The sequence below is a fragment of the Macaca nemestrina genome, chromosome 4 (genome assembly GCF_043159975.1).
Source record: "Macaca nemestrina isolate mMacNem1 chromosome 4, mMacNem.hap1, whole genome shotgun sequence".
Classification (NCBI taxonomy): Eukaryota; Metazoa; Chordata; class Mammalia; order Primates; family Cercopithecidae; genus Macaca; species Macaca nemestrina.
Window position 1 is genome coordinate 189,027,540 of NC_092128.1, and position 22,519 is coordinate 189,050,058.

The window sequence follows — 22,519 nt, forward strand, 5'->3', positions numbered from 1 at the left end:
TTCAACCCAGCAATTCCGTTACTGAGTACATACCCAAAGGAATGTAAATCACTGTATTACAGAGACATATGCATGCATGTGTTCACTGCAGACTATTCACAATAGCAAAGACATGGAATCGACTTAAGTGCCCATCAGTGGTAGACTGGATAAAGAAAATGTGGTACATAGACACCACGGAATATTATTCAGCCACAAAAAACAGGTCAGCAGAGAGCAGTGGCTCATGCCTGTAATCCCAGCACTTTGGGAGGCTGAAGCAGGTGGATCACCTGAGGTCAGGAGTTCAAGACCAGCCTGACCAACATGGTGAAAACCCGTCTCTACTAAAAATACAAAATTAGCTGGGCATGGTGGTGTATGCCTGTAATCCCAGCTACTTGGAAGACTGAGACAGGAGAATCACTTGAATCCGGGAAGTGGAGGTTGCAGTGAGCCGAGATCGCACCATTGCACTCCAGCCTGGGCAACAAGCGTGAAACTCCATCTCAAAAAAAAAAAATGAGATCATGTCCTTTGCATGAACATGGATGGAGCTGGAGGCCATTATCCTTAGCAAACTAACGCAAGAACGGAAAACCAAATGCCGCATGCTCTTACTTGTAAGTGGGAGCTAAACAATAAGAACACGTAGACACACAGAGAGGAACAACAGACACTGAGGCCTACCAGATGGTGAAGGGTGAGAGGAGGGAGAGGATCAGGAAGAATAACTAATGTACTAGGCTTAATACTTGGGTGACAAAATAATCTGTACAACAAACCCCCATGACACAAGTTCACCTATGTAACAAGCCTGCACTTGTACCCCTGAACTTAAAAGTTTTTTAAAAAAGAAATACATGGTCAGGCGCTGTGGCTCATGCCTGTAATCCCAGCACTTTGGGAGGCTGAGGTGGGTGGATCACCTGAGGTCAGGAGTTCAAGATCAGCCTGGCCAACATGGCAAAAACCCGTCTCTACTAAAAATACAAAAAGTAGCCGGGCATGGTGGTGTGTGCCTTTAATTCCAGCTACTGGGGAGGGTGAGGCAGGAGAATTGCTTGAACCCGGGAGGCGGAGGTTGCAGTGATTCAAGATGACACCACTGCACTCCAGCCTGGGCAACAGAGTCAGACTCTGTCTCAAAAACAAACAAACAAAAAACCATTTACTCCTGCCTTCTGAACCAATGATTCTATTTTTAAAAACATAAATCCTGCTGGACAGTGGCTCATGCCTGTAATCCCAACGGTTTGGGAGGCCAAGATGGGAGGATCGCTTGAGCCCAGGAGTTTGGGACTGGCCTGGGAAACATAGGGAGACCCTGTCTCTACAAAAAAAAAAAAATTAATTAGCCGCTCATGGTGGCAAGCACCTGTAGTCTCAGCTACTCAGTAGGCTGAGGTAGGAGGACTGCTTGAGCCCCAGAGGGAGGTCAAGGCTGCAGTGAGCCATGATCATGCCACTGCACTCCAGCCTGGGGAACAGAGACCCTGTCTCAAAAAGAAAAAAAAATAACAGGCCAGGCACAGTGGCTCACACTTGTAATCCCAGCATTTTAGGAAGTCAAGACAGAAAGATCCCTTAAGCCCAGGAGTTCAAGACCAGCCTGGGCAACACAGAAGATCCCATCTCCATAAAAGTAAAAAAATCACACACACACCGGCCGGGCGCGGTGGCTCATGCCTGTAATCCCAGCACTTTGGGAGGCCGAGACGGGTGGATCACGAGGTCAGGAGATCGAGACCATCCTGGCTAACACGGTGAAACCCCGTCTCTACTAAAAAATACAAAAAACTAGCTGGGCGAGGTGGCGGGCGCCTGTAGTCCCAGCTACTTGGGAGGCTGAGGCAGGAGAATGGCGTGAACCTGGGAGGCGGAGCTTGCAGTGAGCTGAGATCCGGCCACTGTACTCCAGCCTGGGCCACAGAGCGAGACTCCGCCTCAAAAAAAAAAAAAAAAAAAATCACACACACACCAAAAAAAGAAATCCAGTGGAAATAACCCTAAATCTAACAACTCTTAAAACCTTTTTTGTGGTGTTATTTACCTCAAGGGGAAGAAAAACTTTAATTTCAAACCGAAGGAGAATTCATTACATTGTGGTTCATCTGAATCTGCAATATTGCATGGCCATTGAAAAACGCATTGAACAACACAGGAGTGATCTTCTATCCGTCAGCGGGAAGGAGTGACCAGGAGTTGCACATAGAGAATCCTCACCACCGTTGGAAATCATCTGACAATCCACCACAAATAACCAGGGAGCGAGTGGGCAATCTGGGGGGGCCTGGCTGTCCTCAGGGGACACCTCTCCAGTGGAGACATGGCAAGTGGCATCGTGGCAGTGCTGGAGGGACCAGGACGATCCTGAGGGAAATGAGATGGGGCATTCGGGAGAGGAGGCAGAGGACTGCTGCTCCCACTGGCCCTTCGCGTCACTCACTTAGAAACCTGGGTGAGAAGACCTGGAGGCCTTGCTGCCCAGCTGACGGGGACAGATGAGCACTCCTGTGATGGTGGAACGATGCCGGCGCAGCGCCCTCCTCCTCCATTAGTGGGGTGTAGGGGCCTTTCGGAGAGTGTTTGACCGTCTCTATTTCAACATTTCAAATGCACACAGCCTTTGACCCGAGGACCCCCGTCTGGGATATCCTACACAAAGAGACAGGGTGCCTGCACAGGCCACCCACAGCAGCAGCGTCTGTGGTCCCAGAGAACTGGGAACAGTGCTGCCTGCCTGGGGCCCCCACAGGAGGAGCCCAGTGTTGAAGTGTGCCAGGGAGAGCTGCAGATGAGGACTGATGGGGAATGCCAGTGAAATGGATGGTTAAGGGGCAAAAGTCAAGTTGTGGAACAGCACAATCCTGTGTAGGTGGACCAAAAATATACACAGACAAACACACAGATCTCCATCAAAGTTCCAGAGAAAACCCAAGAAAACGTTGACCGTGGCTGCCTTTGGGGAGGGGGGCCGGAGGCGTGGCCCTTAAACCTTGCATCCTCCATGGCGTTTATAAGTTTACCATGAGCACGTGCTGTTGAATCCGTAAGAAAAGTGGTTTTACTCATCCTGTTTTGAATACAGACACTGAGGAAGTCTTGGCAACATGCAAACATTGCTGGTGGTGGTTCCCTTGTTTATAAACTTCTCCTTTTATGCAGGAGCTCAGTGCTGGTTTTCCCCACCCCAGTCCTGCTGAGGGCTGGTCCTGAATGGAGCGTCCCACAGCCCAGGTACGTTCCCAAGCACATGCTGAGGCCCAGAGCATCAAGGGTGCACCACACGCTGCCACTGAAGTGGCAGAGTTGAGGGTGGCCTTGCCCTGGCCCCTCCCCACCGCCAGCCTGGGCCACACTGAGCCTGCCCCACACCCTGTGGCAGGGGATCCAAGGCCCTCTGTGGAAGGCCTGCTGGCCTCAGGTTGAGGGTCCTCCCAAGACCTGTGTCCAGCAAGACCTGGGTTTGCCAAGGTGACCCAACGGCAGGGGCACTAGCCATGGTCATGGAGACCCTGCCCTGACTCAGCCCCTGACAAGGGTCCCTCTGGGGACTGCACAGCCTGGGCAAGGGTCGAGGGTCTGCCCCTCTCCTGTCCAGCCCTGAGGTCCGGCCCAGCGTGATTCCTTCTTGGGGAGGAGGATGGCAACACAGCCCGGCAGGCAGCCTGTGGTGGTCTGCACACACCAAACAGATTGGGCCCTTTTGCAGCCACAGTGCCTGGGCCTCAAAAGTGCTGGGAACGGGACCCTGCACGTGGCCCAGTGCCATAAGCGCAGGTCTGCCCAGCTAACGCCCTGTGGTGAGCGTGGGGCTCAGAGGCTGCTGAGGGAGATGCAGAACCTGGGGCCTCGCACAGCATGGCCCCCAGGCACCGGGTTCCCCAACCACACTGTCCCCGTGCCTCCTGGTGAGGTGCTCTCCCCCCAGCTCCCTGCGAGGAGCCCCTGCCTGTTGCCGGAGACTGAAGGTGTGGGGATGCTGCCATGGATTCCCCTCTTTCCTTCCAGACACGCTCGCTCTCAGGCTTGTCCACGGAGCTCCGAGCAGGGCCTGGGGCCTGGTTGCGGAGAGCACCTCCTGCACGCTGCGCCTGCTCAGAGTGCACATCTAAGGGTGGTGGCCGGCGTTTGGGAAGGACTCAGGGAGCGACCAGCCCAGCGCAGGTGCTGGAGTGTCCCCCTGGTGAGTGGCAGAGCTGGCCTCCCGGGCATGGCTCGCGCTTGCAGACAGCAGCGTTCACAGGCACCGGCGAGGCTGCCTGCTCCATCGTCCAGGACCAGGCAGGCTGACCACGTCCCTTCCCGGCCCAGCCAGGTGGGAAGCTGAGGTTGGCCGTGGGAGTCCCAGGAAATGCTGTGTCCTCTGTCCTCTGCCCATCATCCCAATGAAGAGTCAAGGGCACAACTGTCAGCCACACCCCAAATCACACGCAGGAACGCGGAATGTTTTCCCAAAACTTTTAGAATAAAGCCTACTACTTTGCAGAAAGTGATCAAACCCTATATATATTTTTTTCAATAAAAAGCCACAGAAGGTTGGAGTCAATACTATGTGGTGAGTGGATCATGGCCCCACACTCCCACCCCCCAGGGACAGGTGCCCACTCGTCCCCACCCGCTCCCCTGGCCCGCTCTGGGGCCTCCCTGGGGTGGGACCTTCCTACCACGGGGCTGGCCTAGCTAGCTCTGGCCGGGGATGTGAGTGGATGGGACACAGCACCCATGGGACTCGTGTGGCTGGTCTGACACCCCCCTCATCCCTGACCCAGGAGGAGAAGAGACGCACGCAGCAGAGCAAACTGCCAGCCAGGCCCAGCCTGGAAGAGCTGCCTGGGGCCCTGGAGGCCCACAAGCCTGCACGCCACCTGCTCTACCCCTATGGCGGCACCTCCATGACTGCAGCTGACCATGCCCACTTCACCGGAGTGGGCCTGGAGGGGAAGGGCCTCACCTGAGGGCAACAGCAGAACCCACCACCTGGGCTTGCTTTACTCAGACCTGAGGGTGTGAAAGGTGCCCGTGACCTCCCGCATCAGGGAGCTGCCCGCCCCCCTCAACGCCCGGGGAGCAGATACCCGACGACCCCCCATCCACCAGGCTGGACCCTTGGGCCATGTGAGCCAGGTGGTGCCTCACCTCCACTCCCGGGGGAGCCGGCCTCGGGGTAGGCGGGGGCCCTGGGTGGGAGCAGGTCGTGGCCACTGCCCTCCTGGCAGCTCTGGCTGAGCAGCCGCCGCAGCATCTGATTCTCCTTCAGGAGGCGCACCTGCTTCTTCAGGTCTGCGTTCTCACTCAGAAGCCGGCTCATCAGCTCGCCGCCCTCAGCCATGGCGGGCGCGTCCCTTCTCGTCCCTCACGGCTCCTGCAGCCCCATGGAGGTGGGAGCCCAGAGCCCACAGGCACCACAGAAACAGCCCGGGCATGGAGTTCCGTAGCCACCGCCGCCTTCTGCGCCTTGTGATGTCACTGCCCTAGTGATGAGGTGCCCGGCACCCCCGCCTGACCCGGCGATGGCTCGTGGCCCCGTTGAGGCCGTGAAGCTGGAGGCCCGTGGTGTGCACAGGCAGCCACTCCCACACCACGACCGGGGCCCGAGAATGCCAAGGACATGAGGCAGGTACGGGATGTCGGGACTGCACTCCAAGGGGGCGTCCAAGCCTCTCCCCAGTGAGCGGCCCAGCGAGGGTTGGGCGTCCACCCTGTGTGGAGTCCTCAGGCTGGGTGGGGACGCTGCCTTCACCTGAGTAACACATGGGCTGCACTTCCCACAGGACCTGCCCAGAACACAGGGATCCCAGTGCAGTTTCCTGTGGGCCCCGGCACCCAGGGCGGCATCTGGTGTGCATCAGGGCCCATCCTTGGCACCCACATTTGAGAAAGGAGGGGCTGGTGAGGGCAGCTGGAGGAGACCAGTCTGGGGAGGAGACCAGCCTGGCAGGGGAGACCAGCCTGTGGTGGGGACCAGCCTGGTGGAGGGGACCAGCCTGGGGGGGAGACCAGCCTGTGGAGGAGACCAGCCTGGCAGGGGAGACCAGTCTTGGAGGGAGACCAGCCTTGAGGGGAGACCAGCCTGGCAGGGGAGACCAGCCTGTGGTGGGGACCAGCCTGGTGGAGGAGACCAGCCTGCGGGGAGACCAGCCTTGGGGTGAGACCAGCCTCGGGGGGGAGACCAGCCTGGAGGGGAGACCAGCCTTGTGGGGAGACCAGCCTGGAGAGGAGACCAGCCTGTGGGGCAGACCAGCCTGGGGAGGAGACCAGCCTGGGGAGGAGACCAGCCTGGGGAGGAGACCAGCCTGGGGAGGAGAGCAGCCTTGGGGGGAGACCAGCCTGGGGGGAGACCAGCCTGGGGGGAGACCAGTCTTGTGGGGAGGAGACCGGCCTGGCAGGGAGACCACCCTGGGGAGGAGACCAGCCTGGGGCAGCCCCACCATGGGCCCCACGATTGGCCCCACATGCTGAGGGGCGCTGGGTGGCCCTGAGGGCTGGGCTGGAGGCCACCTGCTGACCTCACTCCCCAATGAGAAGGGTCCAGCAGTGCCTGTCCACCCCTCGGACCACGAGCGCCCATGTCTAAGACACCAATTGTTCCTGACTGCACTGCTCCTGCCTGCACCTAACTGAGGACGGCCCCAACCCATGGCCACGGCCCCTCGGGCCGTCACGCAGGGCTGTGGCTCACAGGGTCCTGCTAGAGTAGGCGCTGTCCTCGGTCAGTGTGACCAGCTTGAAACCCACCCTGACTCCCCGCTTCTCCAATTACTTGGGGAAGTAAATCACCTCAGTGTTGTTTCTTGGCTCCGAGAGTCTTGTTTTATCAGCAGCCGGGATGTAACAGAAGGGTCATCTCATCCTTGTGGGAAGGGACGTAGTCCAGAAAACACAACCCACTGGGCCGGCCACACCTCCAGCCCTGTGACGGGCACCCACCACCACCAACCCAGTGGGCCGGCCACACCTCCAGCCCTGTGACGGGCACCCACCACCACCAACCCAGTGGGCCAGCCACACCTCCAGCCCTGTGACGGGCACCCACCACCAACCCAGTGGGCTGGCCACACCTCCAGCCCTGTGATGGGCACTCAGGACCACCAACAACCCAGTGGGCCAGCCACACCTCCAGCCCTGTGACGGGCACTCAGGACCACCAAGGGCACTCACGTGCAGACGTCCCCAAGGAGAACACCACCTTCATTCAGCCCGGGCGGCCACATTAGGGCAACGTTGCTTCCAGGAGAGAGTCTCGAGTCAGGCTTTGTGGAGAATGGAGGTTGCCATACCCCAAGCGTTCCTGACACAACCCAACCCGTCTGGCTGCACCACAGGGCTCACACCTCAGATCAAGACAACGGGGGCCCAGACACAGCCCACTGACGAGGGCATGCCCCTGCATGTCCAGGATGCAGGGCAGAGAGAGAAGTCAGGGGTGAGTCACAGATGCGCCCCCCACTCTGAGCCCGACGGGGCCCTGAATGGCTTTTCCTGCCCTGGCTCCTCCCATCATATTTTAAATGCAATCTTCTTCCCGCTCCAAGGAAGCCTTCTCCTGACATCACGTACTCTCCAGCCACGGACCTATCAACACTCTGACAGTTTTCTGATCTTGACACATTATCCTTTTAATATAGCACTGGATTCAATTTATTAATATCTTAAGTATTTTTATGCTCACAGGGGAAATCAATCTGAATCTCCTTTTCTTGTGATGTCTTGGTCTGGCTTTGGAACACTGGCCTTTTAAAATCAGCCGCAGGGGTTCCATGCCATTTTCTGGGTGTTCCTCCTTTTTTTTTTTCTTTTTTTTGAGACAGAGTCTCGCTCTGTCGCCCAGGCTGGAGTGCAGTGGCCGGATCTCAGCTCACTGCAAGCTCCGCCTCCCAGGTTTACGCCATTCTCCTGCCTCAGCCTCCCGAGTAGCTGGGACTACAGGTGCCGCCACCTCACCTGGCTAGTTTTTTTTTGTTTTTTGTTTTTTGTATTTTTTTGTATTTTTTAGTAGAGACGGGGTTTCATCATGTTAGCCAGGATGGTCTCGATCTCCTGACCTCGTGATCCGCCCGTCTCGGCCTCCCAAAGTGCTGGGATTACAGGCTTGAGCCAACGCACCCGGCCGGGTGTTCCTTCTTAAACGTCAGAATTCACCTGTGAAGCTACCTAGAACTAGATTTCTTCTGGGAAGGTTTTAAATTTCTAAATCAATTTATTAAAAGACACAACGCTACTGACAGTTTCTATTTTTCCCTCATGTGCGTTTTGCGGACAATTGTGGCTGTCAGGTAGTTTGTCCGTTTCCTGTGGTTGTGGAGCCCAGGCATCAAGCTTTACACCCCACAAATTCTAATGTCATGTTTTTATTCTCCTTCAACTTGAAATATTCTCTGGTTTCCTTTGTGCTTTTGTCTTTTTCAAGACTGTTTTTAGAGGAGTTTTAGGTTCTCAGCAACATTGAGAGGAAGGTACAGAGATTTCCCCACTCTCTGCCCCAACAAATGCACAGCCTCCCCTATTATCAACGTCCTGCACCAAAGTGGTACCTTTTTGAGACAAGGTCTCGCTCTGCTGCCCAGGCTGAAGGGCAAGTGGCATGATCACGGCTCACTGCAGCCTCAAATTCCTGGGCTCAAGAGATCCTCCTGCCTCAGCCTCCCAAGCAGCTGGGCCTACAAGTGCACACACCCACACTCAGAATTTGTCACAGCTGATGAACCTACATGGACACATCACCACCACCCAAAGCCCACAGTTTACAGTGGGGCTCACTCTCGAGGCTGCACATTCTCTGGCTTTGGACAAATGTATGATGACCTTATCCACCGCTGGTGTCAGGCCGGAGCAGTTTCATTGCCCTAAAAATCCTCTGTTCACCCCTCCCCCGGCCCTGACCTCCAGCAACCGCTGACTTTTTACTGTTTCCACAGTTTTACCTTTGAGAGTGTGATCTAGTTGGAATCACAGTATGCAGCCTTTTCAAACTGCCTTTTCCACTTACTAATATGCACTTAAGGGTCCTCCGTGTCTCTTCATGGCTTGATAGCTCATTTCCTCTAAGTGCTGAGTAATATTCCACAGTCTGGCTGCACCGAAGTCTACTCCCTCATTCACCTACGGAAGCACATTTTGGTTGCTTTCACATTTGGGTAGCTATGAATAAACAGCTCTCAGCCTCTGTGCGCAGGTGCTTGTGTGGACTCCCTTGGGTAAACACCAAGCAGTGCAATTGCTGGATAGATAGCGAGAGTATGTTTAGTTTTGTCAGAAACCACCAAGCTGTCTTCCACAGCGGCTGTGCCTACCCAAGTTATCAAAAGAGAAGGAAAAAAAAGAAATTAAAAAAAATAATAATAAACAGTGGCTTCACCATTTTGCATTCCCGCCAACGGTGAGTTCCTGTTACTCCACGTCCTCACCAGCACTTGGTGGTGGCAGCGTTCTGGATTGTGGCCACTCCAATAGGTATATTGGTCGTTTTAATTTGCATTCCCCTGATGACATATGATGTGGAACATCTGTTCATATGCTTATTTAACAACTGGGTATCTTCTTTGGTATGGCGTCTGTTAAGGTCTCTGGCCCATTTTTTCACCAGGTTGTTTTATTGTTGGGTTTGAAGAGCTCTTTTGGATACTGATCCTTTGTGTTTTTCAAATATATTCTCTCAGTCTCTGACTTGTCTTTTCATTTTCTTGACATTCTTTGCAGAACAGAAACTTTAATTAATGTATTTTATTGAGACAGGGTCTCACTCTGTCACGTAAGTTAGAGTACAGCGGCGTAATCACAGTTCACTGCAGCCTCAACCTCCCAGGCTCAAGCAATCCTCCCACCTCAGTGTTCCAAGCAGCTGGGACAACAGGCATGCACCACCACACCTGCCTCATCTTTTGATTGTTTTGTACAGATGGGGTTTCACTATGGTACCCAGGCTGGTCTCCAACTCCTGGGTCCAAGTGACCCTCCCACCTTGGCCCCTCAAAGTGCTGGAATTACAGGCGCGAGCCAAAAATGTATCATGTTAGTGAAGCCCAACCTATCGATGTTTTCTTTAGTGGATCATGCCTTTGGTGTCATATCTAGAGTCACTGCCAAACCCAAGGTCACTTAGATTTCCTCCTACGTGATGTTCTAGGGGTTTTATAGTTTTATGTTTTACATTTAGGTCTCTGATTCATCTTGAGTGTGTCTAGATGTGAAGGGTATGTCAAGGTTCATTTTTTTTTTTTTTACAAATGAAGTTTGGTTGTTTCAGCATCATTTGTTGAAGACTGTCCTTTCTCCATCGAACTGCCTTTGCTCCTTTGCCACTGACTTTCAATTTAGTTTGACTCCACTGTGGTGGGGAAGGATGCTCTGTATGACTTCCATCCTTGCTGACATCCTGACACTCAGCTCCTGAGCCAGCTATGGTCTACCTTAGCACATGGGCCCCGAGCTCTTGAAAAGCTGTGTGCTTCACCACTGTTAGGTGAGGTATCCTCTAAAGACCACTCGCTTGTGTTGGTTGATGTTCAAATCTCTATCCTTATAGATCTCATGTTTATCAGTTGCTAAGACAAGTACGAAAAGCTCCCATTAAAATTGTGTTTTCATCTCATTCTCTTCAATTCTGCCATTTCGCTTCATGTATTTTGAAGCTGTTACTTAGTGCATATACATTTAGGGTTGTTATGTCTTGATGAATTGATCTTATCATTATTGTCTCTTTACTTATTTCTGGTACCATTCCTTGTCCTACGGTCTATGTTGATATTAAAAACATCAAGAGTCTGAAACTTTACATCATAGCAAACAAAGAAAACCTAATATGACGCCAGGGAAAAGATTTCAGAATGTTCAAAATCTATTCCTGATAAAAATCATCTGAATTCAAAAATTTTTTGTGAGTTACTCAGGATAGTGAACTTGATTTTTAATCACACTGAGGCAAATATCCCCCTCAGACAGAGGCTGCACAGGTGCAGCTGCCATCTCCTCTTGGTGGTCTCCCTTGTCAAGAGCACGTCAGGGTGATGAGCCTTCGGGGACAGTCACCCTCACAGCACCCAGAGAAGCCGACGGGGAAGGAACAGACTCCTCTGCATCGTGATCCAATTGTGAACAAAAAGTCCTCTTCGTGGAATAGGAAAAATACACGCCCTCTAACAACGGGAAGACCGAGGAAAGATACACGCCCTCTAACAACGGGAAGACTGAGGAAAGATACACGCCCTCTGAACAACGGGAAGACTGAGGAAAGATACACGCCCTCTAACAACGGGAAGACTGAGGAAAGATACACGCCCTCTAACAACGGGAAGACTGAGGAAAGATACACGCCCTCTAACAACGGGAAGACTGAGGAAAGATACACGCCCTCTAACAACGGGAAGACTGAGGAAAGATACACGCCCTCTGAACAACGGGAAGACTGAGGAAAGATACACGCCCTCTAACAACGGGAAGACTGAGGAAAGATACACGCCCTCTAACAACGGGAAGACTGAGGAAAGATACACGCCCTCTAACAACGGGAAGACTGAGGAAAGATACACGCCCTCTAACAACGGGAAGACTGAGGAAAGATACACGCCCTCTAACAACGGGAAGACTGAGGAAAGATACACGCCCTCTAACAACGGGAAGACTGAGGAAAGATACACGCCCTCTAACAACGGGAAGACTGAGGGCAGGGATACTGTCACTGAAGTCCTGCATGTGTAACACACCGAAGAGGGCAGCGGATAGCTGTGCCCTGTGACTTGAAGGCCACTGTGAAGGAAAACAACGCCGTGAAAGAAAGTTCCTCCTATGTGGACATTGTATCACGTTTATTTATCTTCCTGGATATGCTTATGGCCTTTAAAAGATATTAAAATAGGCTATGCTATTATTTCTTAAAATATCTATTTTCCCTCAGGTAACTGGAGATGCAGCCTGCTACTCCTCATGTCGCTCCTGTTCCCTGAACCAGGCTGGGCCTCCAACTCGCCCCACAGGCAGGTGAGGCACGACAGCCAGAAACCCCAGATCTGCAGTTCTCCCCAGGATGAAATGAAACACAGTGTGACAGGCTTCTGAAAAGGGAATCAATGTCTGTTTATTAAGGTAGTTGCTCATAAAAGTGACTTTCAATAACATTTTCACTATGAAAATGGATTTACATTTAATTTCTGGAAAACTGTTTTGTACAATGATCTGACCATGGCTAGGAGTCCCAGGGACAGCAGCCTCTGCTCAGGGCAGACTCTGTGATTCACTCTCTGTCCTGCTGCTGCCCCATGTGAGGCAGAACACGTGGGCTGAGGAAAAAAACAGCATGTGCAAACCTGACAGATGTCAAGGGTCCCACCACAGTTCCTTCAGCGAAAATAAACCCCAGTTTTAAGATGTGCAGAGAAGTGTTGACACTCAACAGGCAGCTGACCAGGCCCTGCAGGGCTCTGAGCAGGCAGGTGAGTCCCAAGGAGAGTCAGTGACAGCAGGTGGGGCAAGGGAGCTGGACAGGAGACCCCAGAGGGTGCGGCGCCTGGGTGAGAGCCCTGCACCCTGCACCAAGGCAGACGGGTGGCCCTGAAGAACTCTGGGCGGGAAATGACAGGTTCCGAAGGTGTCCAGACGCAGACCTCCACTGCCCGAGGGAGGGCAATTAGCCAGGGGGAGAAGCCAGGGGCTGTCAGCTCCCAGGAGGCAGCAGGGAGGAGAGGAAGAGCAGTTAAGGAGGCGTAGGGTGTGCTCTGGGCAAGGCAGCAGGGGTAACAAAGCTCTCAGTGACTCCTCCCAATAGCCAGGGGAGAAGAGTGACAGTCTCGGGTGGTCCTGAGCATGTGAGCTGCTCATCCACATCACTCAAAGGCAAAGCCAGGACCTGAACTTCCCATCCCAAGCCCTACATCCATGCAAGCCAGACCAGACTGGGTCAGAGGCTAGAAGGGAGCTCACAGGATTACCTGGGGAAGCCTCGACCCAAAACCTGGCCCTCGCTCCAGCCCAGAGCACCTGCCTGGGCGTGAGACTGGCAGCAGCTGTAGGGGTGCCCTGGACATATGCCGGGCTCCCAGGGTGCTATACCTGCCCAGTCAGCCCAGGGAGTGGTGATGGGCTGGGCGCTAGCTCTCCCTGCATATAGCAATGCCTCGCGGCAGTGACCACGACTGCTGCCTTCCCCTCACCCCTGGTTACCCTCGGCCTCCCCTGTGCATTTCTGTGACCATAAGACTACTGTAAGCCCTGTGGGCACCTCACAAACCACATTCCACACAGGTGGGCTCACGTCCCAGGGGCATGGGACTCCCTGCTGCACAGACTTGGGACATTCCATGACAGCCCCCGCATACGCAGGTGAGCTCATGACTCGGATGTGGGGCTCCATGACACCCCCCCCATATACAGGCGAGCTCAGGACCCAGGGGCATGAGGCTCCCTGCCGCACAGCCTCAGGATGCTCCATGAGCACCCCACACTGGGCTGTTCACGGACGCACACCGTACATGCCATTGTCACAGGGCTGCCCTCGTGTCCCTCAGCCCAGCAGACAGAAGGTGCAGGAAAGCAGGCTGCCCAGGGCCGACCCCAGCCCAAAGCCCACTCGACACTCAGGAATCGCACAGGCGCAGCTGCTCCTCTCCCAGGAACTCAGCGATTGGTCGGAAAAAACCCTCCTAGCCTCACTGCCTCGAGGAGGCCCTGCCCAGAGGTGGCAAAGGCGCTGTGCCCCCTTCCTCACCCAAGCCTGACAAGCTACTCTCAGAAATGAACCTACAGTGAAAATTAAGAGTCTAAGCCACCCACCCTGTCCCCATCCCTGCCTCCAGCCTGGTCCCCAGATTCACATCCATGAGGCAGAGGTGGAGAGGCTGGAGCCCGAGACAGGCTTATGGGAGGGCTCCCCTACCCGGCCAGGACCCCGTGGCCTCAGTGGAACACACAGAGGGCACCCAGCAGGCAGGCATGTTCTCAGGGGTGGCCAGCAAGGGCTCTCTCAGGGTACAGCTGGGAGAAGCGCCCGAGGGCCCAGATGGGGAAGACGTTCCTGTAGCTCGTGTAGGAGATGGCACAGGACTTGTTGAAGACCCCGGAGATGTTTTCCTAAAAGAACACGGAGAAATAAACACAAAGGCTCACCAGTCAGCTGAGGGCTGGTCCCTGAACTGGAGCCCTGGTTGTTGGCTTGGCTGACTTGCGGGTGAGTCAGCCTGGAAAGGGCTAATTAAGCGCACAGGAAAGCAGGTCGTCCATCCCGCACCAGTCACGGCACCGTCAGTCCAGCTCAGACTCCCCACCCTGCAGCAAACCCTGAGCCGGGGTCACCAGCCCCTCACGACCACATCAGCTTCCACCAACTCAGCCTCATCCCAGGGGAGGGCGGTCGGCCTCACATGACCTCATCCCGGGGGAGGGCGGTCGGCCTCACGTGACCTCACCCCGGGGGAGGGCGGTCGGCCTCACGTGACCTCATCCCGGGGGAGGGCGGTCGGCCTCATGTGACCTCACCCCGGGGGAGGGCGGTCGGCCTCACATGACCTCATGACGCCCACACCACAGGGACTTCCAGCTTAGTGAGGGGCCACTGGGTCGTCTGGAGCCGGAGGGTCTGTCCTGGAGCAAAAGGGCTTCCCGCCCACTGGCTTCTCCCATCCAGCTCCTCCCCCAGCCAGAGCATCACTTGAAAAAGCAGCAAGATCTGGACTTTAGGACCCGACCACCTGCCACAGACCCGCCACCAACTCTGGCATTCACTGGCAGAGCTGACGCCTCCCAAGTGTCCAAAATACCCCAAAAAGGACACAGAGCAGGGGGACGTGGAAACAGCCGCACACACTGGAGGTCGGTGCTGGGCCTCGTGCGCTCAGGTCCCTGGCGGCGTACCTGCGGCCAGTCGCCATTGGGGAGCTGTTTCTCAAGCAGACACCGGATTCCTCTCTCCTGTGCCTCGATGTCAGGATGCCTGGAGGAAGAGGAGGCTGAAACACACCCATTGTGCATGCCCTCCAAGCATCTTCCTCACCCTCACACAGCCGAGCATAAGGGCAAACCCTGGAATGCTGCAGTGAGCACGGATGCATCTAAATTGATGCCCACAGGCCCTGCCAGGTGCAATCAACACCTCGGGCTCTTGCCACACCTTCTTCCTAGGCGCCCTGAGAAGCGGAGCCACAGCGATGACAGGCTGGGGACACAGGCCTCCTCAGGCCTGCCCTGGTGTTCCCCCCAGAAGAGGAGGCCAAGCCTTGTTCCCACCTGGGCCACTGGTCCTCATAGGCTTCTGGAGACCCACAAGAGCTCACGCTTGCTTGCTTGCCATGATGAGACACCAAGAAGGATCCAGGGCTCAGTGGGCCCAGCTCAACTGTGGGTCCGTGACTGTCCTGCCCTCAGGGGTCCCCCAGACCCCGCAGCTCCTGCTCAAGCTGACCTACCCTAGCTTTCAGGGCTTTAGGAAGATTCCCCAAATGATCAAACCTAATAGGGCAGCACAGACGGGACGCTGCGGGTGCATCTGTATGTGTGTGTGCACAGGTACCTGTGCATGCGTATGTAAGTGTGTGCATACATACATGTCTGTGTGTGACCCAGATGGGATATTGCGGGTGCATCTGTATGTGTATACACAGGTGCCTGTGCATGCGTACGTGTGTGCATAGACCTATGTGTGCATCTGTCTCCATGTACCTATGTCTGTGTGTGGCACAGATGGGATGCTGTGGGCGCATCTGTATGTGTTTACACAGGTGCCTGTGCATGCGTATGTACGTGTATGCATAGACCTGTGTGTATGGCATCTGTCTCCATGTACCTATGTCTGTGTGGCACAGGTGGGATACTGTGGGTGCATCTGTGTGTGTGTGGACACAGGTGCCTGTGTGTGCATGCATACGTGTGTGTACAGACCTGTATGTGCATCTGTTTCCATGTACCTATGTCTGTGCATGGCACAGACAGGATGCTGTAGGCACATCTGTACGTGTGTGTACACAGGTGCCTGTGCATGCATACGTGTGTACAGAGACCTGTGTGTGCATCTGTCTCCACATACGTCTGTGTGTGCACATCAGTGTGTGCAGGTGCATGCCTGCATGCATGTGCGTGTGTGTGCACCTGGCACATATGTGGCTCAGCACCAGCTGTGGACACAGGAGGGCCACAGAGAGCAGCTGCTGTGACCGTCATCACTACCATACCAGGAGGCAGCACTCTCATCGCAGCCCACCTCGCTGTTTCCATGGGTCCCTGATGCCCTTGCTCTTCCACCGACACTGCTAATGGTGGGTGGTTCACTTCTAAGAGGCGAGCCTCTCTGCAGGGCCCCACTTGGTGAGAGCAGCCCACATCCTTGCCCCAGGAACCGGGCACATGGCTCTTGTAGGTGTCTGTTCCCAGAGTGGCAGCTGAACAGCCCATGGCCCACAGGCCTCCCCGCCTGTCTACATTCACTCAGCCCAGGCCACCTGCTCACAGCTGAGTGTCCCTCCTCCACCCAAACCCAAGGCTCAGGGATGGGTCCCGTCGTCCCTACCGAACGGCCATCAGCCCCATCAGGGCCCAACATGTGTTGTGGATCTGGGACTGGGCGCTCTGCACATAACGCCGCTCCTCACAGGACTCAAAATCCTCCCCCCAGCCTCCGTCTGCCATCTGCCGGGACAGGAGGAAGTCACAGGCCCGGGAGACCTCTGCACAGGCAGTCCTGCAAAGACCAGAGACAGGAGACACATCACACCAAGGAAGGTCCCAGACCCCTGGCTTCTCACCCTAGCAGGCTGCCTTAGGGTATGGGGAGGAGCCGCCCTACCTAAGGGCCATAGGCCACTACTGAAACCCCTGAGCTTGACTTCTGCAGATGTGAACTGGGAACAGATGCTCCTGCCTCCCCGAGTCGCTGGGAGGACAAAGGGACATGCCAGTGCTATGGGTGGCCTCACAGGTGCGTCAGGCTGAGCGAAGTCTGCAGTGCTTGGGAGCAGCGTCTCACAAGCTGCCCAGCCAAGCACGGTGCTCCACACCCCTAAACATCCACACGGCAAAGAGTGGGGCAGCTGGAGACAGGGCTGGGACCCAGCCAAGTATGGTGCTCCTCACCCCTAAACATCTATGCGGCAAAGAGTGGGACAGTTGGAGACAGGGTTGGGAGAGAGTGGGGCAGCTGGAGACAGGGCTGGGAGAGAGTGGGGCGGCTGGAGACCGGGCTGGGAGAGAGTGGGGCGGCTGGAGACCGGGCTGGGAGAGAATGGGGCAGCTGGAGACAGGGCTGGGAGAGAGTGGGGCGGCTGGAGACCGGGCTGGGAGAGAGTGGGGCGGCTGGAGACCGGGCTGGGAGAGAGTGAGGCGGCTGGAGACAGGACTGGGAGAGAGTGGGGCGGCTGGAGACCGGGCTGGGAGAGAGTGGGGCGGCTGGAGACCGGGCTGGGAGAGAGTGGGGCGGCTGGAGACCGGGCTGGGAGAGTGGGGCGGCTGGAGACAGGGCTGCGACCAGAGGTCTCCTGCCTTCTAACCCGGTCCAGCGGGGCCCTGGACCCTAATCCTCCTACTCAGGGTTGGAAGGCATCTGTGTGCCTGGAAGGGCCAGAGGCCAGAAGCGTCCCTCCGGCATACATGTCAGGAAACTCTGGAGCGCTGTGGGACCAGGGAAACACCCTCATTTCAACAGGGGATCTTATCTCACTGTTTAAAAATATTAAAAACAGGCCAGGCACAGTGGCTCATGCCTGTAACCCCAGCACTTTGGAAGGCCGAGGTAAGAAGACCGCTTGAGCCCAGACCAGTGTGAGCAACACGGCAAGACCCCATCTCTACATAAAAGTTTTAAACGATTAGCCTGGGGTGGTGGCAGGCGCCTGTGGTCCCAGCTACTCAGGAGGATCGCTTGAGCCCAGGAGCTCGAGACTGCAGTGAGCCAGGATCATGCCACTAACCGCATGTCAGCCCAGTTGACAGAGTGACACTCCATCTCAAAAAACAAATGAACAAAAACACCCCTAAAATCAAATGTCAAAGCAAAAAACACTCATGACAGCGTTGGGTTGAGAACCCCCGCCCACCAGAGGACAGGCACGCACTCACCCGTCTCGGTAGGTCTGCCCCATGCAGGCGAAGGCCTCCAGGCCAAACCAGGTGCCGTAGGTGAAGCAAACCCCCCAGGAGCTAGAGGGAAACAGGGACAGCCTCAGCCCTTCCATCCTGTTCACAGCCGGGGTGTGAAACAACAGGCATTCTGCAACAATTACCCGTGCCCCAGCCAGCCCACCAACTCCAGTGCCTCAGGCATTAAGGCCATGGAAGACAGCAGCTCTGTCTGCTGGACCCACCAGCCAGCCAGACACCTAAGAGCAAGCAGAAGGGGTGGAGGGGAACAGCCACGCTCAGCCCACAGCGTGCTCCCAGCAGCCTGGCTGTGCCCAGCAACGTACTGAGCAACTTTCACCAGGGCAAAGGCCAGGCATGCCACAAAGGAACGAGGTCCCCCAGAAGTCACAGGCTGGCAGCTCACTTCCAGAAACTTCTGGTGCAGCACCAACATACAACCCAACATTTATGAATGCAGTGTTTGACAGCAGAAACTTCCGGATTCCATGCATGTCCGCACTCACGGGCGGAGCTCACTCACCCTTCCCAGGAGCCATCGGCCCTCTGCTGCCGCCGACAGAACTCTAAGCCCTGCGTGAGGGTCTCCCTGGAACACAAGAGATTGGTCCAGTGAACATTCCGGTAAAACGGCAGTTTATCCCAATTCCACCCATTCCAGGGTCTCAAAAGAATGAGCATGGTCTCCCTTAAAAACCACATAAAAATAAACAGTTTACACAGACCTATGAGGGTTTTAAAAAGAAGCAACTACAGGACACCAGAGCGGGAAGCAGATCGGCAGAGTCTGAGAAAGGGACGTGAGGGGAAAGCAAGGCCTCGGGAAGCCCCTGCAGACACAGCTGCAAACAGGAGCAGCATCACTGAGATCCAGTGACCCAGGCAGGAGCAAACCAAAAAAAGTGAACTAAATAAAAACAGGAAAAAATCAATTAGAGAGAAAACAATAGATTTAGAAGACGAAGAAGACCCATCCTAAATCTAACTGATATTTCCAAAAAATAACCGGTTCTCTGAAAAGGCGGGAGTGCAGTGTCTACTCCAGTGTCACCCTGTGGGACGTGAGACTTGCCTCTAACCAGCAGATCTCGGCAGGGGTGATGGGTGTCGGTCCTGGGACCGAGGTCTGCGTTACTGCACATGGTGCTAGCAGACTCCCTCTACCAACTCCTCCTCCTCGCTTTTGGGAAGACGCCATCCAGAGAGGCCCCTGCAGCAAGCAGCCGTCGGTAGCCTCCAGCTGAGAAATGGGATCGTGCCGAGGACCCTGTGTGCCCAGAGGCAGATCTGTCCTCACTGGAAGCTCAGCAGAGACCCCAGTCCTGGCTAACACCCTGACTGAAGCCCGGAGAGACCCTGAGGCAGAGGACGACCCGCGAGGCCACGCCTGGACTTCTGACCAACAGAAATGGTGAAGTAATCAATGTGCACTGTTCTAAGCCACTAGGTTTGTACTAATACTTGGCAACAGGTAACAAATACAAACAGTCAAAGTACAAATTAGTAATATTAGCGATAAAAGGAATGAACTACAGATATGGTGAGAAAAGAGAAGCAAATTTTATGTATTACATTTGCAAACTTAGAGAAAAATCTACAAATTAGAAAAAATTAACTTACCAAAACTGCCTCAATCAAGAAATAGAGAACCTAAACAGTACTAAAACTACTAAAAGAATGAGTCAAAATGTAAACTTTTTCCAGAAAAAAACTCTAGGCCTAGGAATTTTATAAATGAATGCTACTAAATTATCAGATACACTCATTCTAATCTCACACAAACTCTTTCAGAGAATAGACATAGGAGGAACACTCTCTAGTTCATTCTAGGAACCCAGAGAAATAAGATACGGAAAAGTGAAAATTTCAGGCTCACTCATGAACACAGACACAGAACTCTAAATTAAAACTGAGAAACTACAGCCGGGTGCAGTGGCTCACGCCTGTAATCCGAGCACTTTGGGAGGCCGAGGCGGGCAGATCATGAGGTCAGAAGATCGAGACCATCCTGGCTAACATGGTGAAACCCCATCTCTACTAAAAATACAGAAAATTAGCTGGGCGTGGTGGCGGGCGCCTGTAGTCCCAGCTACTCGGGAGGCTAAGACAGGAGAATGGCGTGAACCCGGGAGGCGGAGCTTGCAGTGAGCCGAGACCAAAATATGTATGAGATCTATATATGATGAAAACTATAAAATTCTGATGAAAGAAATAAAAGATCTTCCCAACTTGAGCTACAGATTCAGTGTAATCCCAACCAAAGTCTCAGCAAGTTATTTTGTAAACTATCGACAAACAGATTCTAAAATGTATATGGAGAGGGAAAAAAATCCAGAATAGCCAAAACACTTTTGAAAGAGAACACTAAAGTGAGAACACTGACAGTAACCGACTTCAAGGCCTACTCCAGAGCTACAGGAACCAAGACAGTGTGGGATTGGTGAGAAGAATAAACAGATCAATGGAACAGAACGGAGAGCTCAGAAATAGACCCATGCAAATGCAGTCAACTGATTTTTTACAAAGAAACAAAGGCAACAAAATGGTACAAAAATAGTCTTCTTGACAGACGATGCCAAAACAACTGGAAAATCTAAACACAAACCATAAACTCTTCACAAAAGTTAACTCAAAATGAATGATGGACCTCGACGTAAAATGCAAAACTTAAAAACTCCTAGAAGATAACACAGGAAAAAAATCTAGGTACCCTTGGGCTTGGCAGTAACTTTTTAGATACAACACCAAAAACATGATACATGAAAGAGAACATTGATAAGCTGGACTTCATTAAAATGAAAACTGGCTCTGCAAAAGATACTACTAATAGAATGAAAAGACAAGACACGGGCAGAAAATACTTGCGAAAGACATATCTGATAAAGGACTGGCGGCCAAAATATACAAAGAACTAGAACTTAACGATAAGAAAACCCAATTTAAAAATGAGCCAAAGACAGACATGTCATTGAAAAAGGTATACAGATGGCAAATAACTATACGACAAGATTTTAACATAATGTCATTAGGGAATTGCAAATTGAAACAAGGAGCTACCACTACACACCTCTTAGAAAGGCTCAAACCCAAAACACAAGAGCGAATACTGGTGAGGATGTGGAGCAATAGGAACGCTCATCATTGCTGGTGGAAACGCAAATGGTGCAGCCACTTTAGAATACAGTTTGGCAGCTTCTTACAGAACTAAACACACTCTTACCACAGGATCCAGCAATCACACTCCGTGGCATTTACCCAGATGAGCTGAAAACTTGTGTGCATGCCAACATTGACAGCAACTTTATTCACAGTTGCCAAAACTTGGAAGCAAGCAAGACATTCACCTTAGTAGGTGAATGGATACACTGTGGTACGTCCAGACAACGGGATATTATTCAGCACTAAAAAGAAATGTGCTATCGAGCCATGGAAAGAGACTCAGGAATCTTAAATGCTTATTACCAAGTGAAAGAGGTCAGTCTGAAAGGCAAAACTATGGAGACAGTAAAAATATCAGTGTTTGCTACTAAGGGGTTCCGGAGGCAGGGACAGCGCAGAGGACTCTGGGGCAGTGAGATCCCGTGGGGGTTCCGGAGGCAGGGACAGCGCAGAGGACTCTGGGGCAGTGAAATCCCGTGGGGGTTCCGGAGGCGGGGACAGTGCAGAGGACACTGGGGCAGTGAAATCCTGTGGGGGTTCCAGAGGCGGGGACAGCACAGAGGACACTGGGGCAGTGAAATCCTGTGGGGGTTCCAGAGGCGGGGACAGAGAAGAACAGTAGAAACAGAAAACACTTTGAGTATCTGTGCTACCGCAGCGAGCACCAGAAAACACTTCAAACTGAATGATATATCAAAACTCATTTATAGCCTTAAGTGCGTATTTCAATAAAAGCCTGAACATCAAATATCTAAGTATTCAAGAAAAATAAAGGAGAAAGAAAATAACAAAGGCTGATGTGGTGGCTCACACCTATAATCCCAGCACTTTGGGAGTCCAAGGAAGGCGGATCACCTGAGGTCAGGAGTTCAAGACTAACTTGGCCAACACGATAAAACCCTGTCTCTAATAAAAATACCAAAATATTGGCCAGGCATCGTGGCGAGCACCTGTAGTCCCAGCTACTCGGGAGGCTGAGGCAGGAGAATCGCTTGAACCCAGGAGACGGAGGTTGCAGTGAACTGAGATCACGCCACTGCTGTCCAACCTGAGCGACAGAGCAAGACTCCTTCTCAAAAAAATTAAGAAACAAAGGGCCGGGCGCGGTGGCTCACGCCTGTAATCCCAGCACTTTGGGAGGCCGAGACGGGCGGATCACAAGGTCAGGAGATCGAGACTATCCTGGCTAACCCCATGAAACCCCGTCTCTACTAAAAAATACAAAAAAAACTAGCCGGGTGAGGTGGCGGGCGCCTGCAGTCCCAGCTACTCGGGAGGCTGAGGCAGGAGAATGGCGTAAACCTGGGAGGCAGAGCTTGCAGTG

At 53.6% G+C, this 22,519-nt stretch overlaps 2 protein-coding genes, 1 long non-coding RNA gene and 1 pseudogene across 5 annotated transcripts in view; 1 reads left to right on the plus strand and 3 right to left on the minus strand.

Annotated features, from left to right (window-relative positions):
• LOC105472477 (spermatogenesis and centriole associated 1 like) overlaps nt 1-6,125 on the minus strand; it is a 22,857-nt gene extending 16,732 nt beyond the window's left edge. The window contains exon 1 of the mRNA XM_011725744.3: nt 5,122-6,125. Coding sequence (XP_011724046.1) covers nt 5,122-5,314 — 193 coding nt within the window. The 5' untranslated portion in view covers nt 5,315-6,125. The remainder of the gene's footprint in view (nt 1-5,121) is intronic.
• Nucleotides 5,468-12,110, plus strand: LOC105472479 (uncharacterized). Its single transcript, XR_981587.2, has 2 exons — nt 5,468-5,602; nt 11,876-12,110. It is a non-coding gene; the product is annotated as an uncharacterized lncRNA (long non-coding RNA).
• LOC105472480 (lanosterol synthase) overlaps nt 12,031-22,519 on the minus strand; it is a 34,196-nt gene continuing 23,707 nt past the window's right edge. For both annotated transcript variants that reach the window (XM_011725746.3, XM_071095869.1), the window contains exons 18-22: nt 18,560-18,625; nt 18,016-18,096; nt 16,472-16,642; nt 14,824-14,902; nt 12,031-14,043 (exon numbers count right to left, since the gene is read on the minus strand). In XM_011725746.3, the coding sequence (XP_011724048.1) occupies nt 13,912-14,043; nt 14,824-14,902; nt 16,472-16,642; nt 18,016-18,096; nt 18,560-18,625 (529 nt within the window). In that variant the 3' untranslated portion in view covers nt 12,031-13,911. The remainder of the gene's footprint in view (nt 14,044-14,823; nt 14,903-16,471; nt 16,643-18,015; nt 18,097-18,559; nt 18,626-22,519) is intronic.
• Nucleotides 14,823-16,465, minus strand: LOC112425025 (uncharacterized; annotated as a pseudogene). Its single transcript, XR_003015984.2, has one exon. The product of XR_003015984.2 is annotated as an uncharacterized protein (transcript).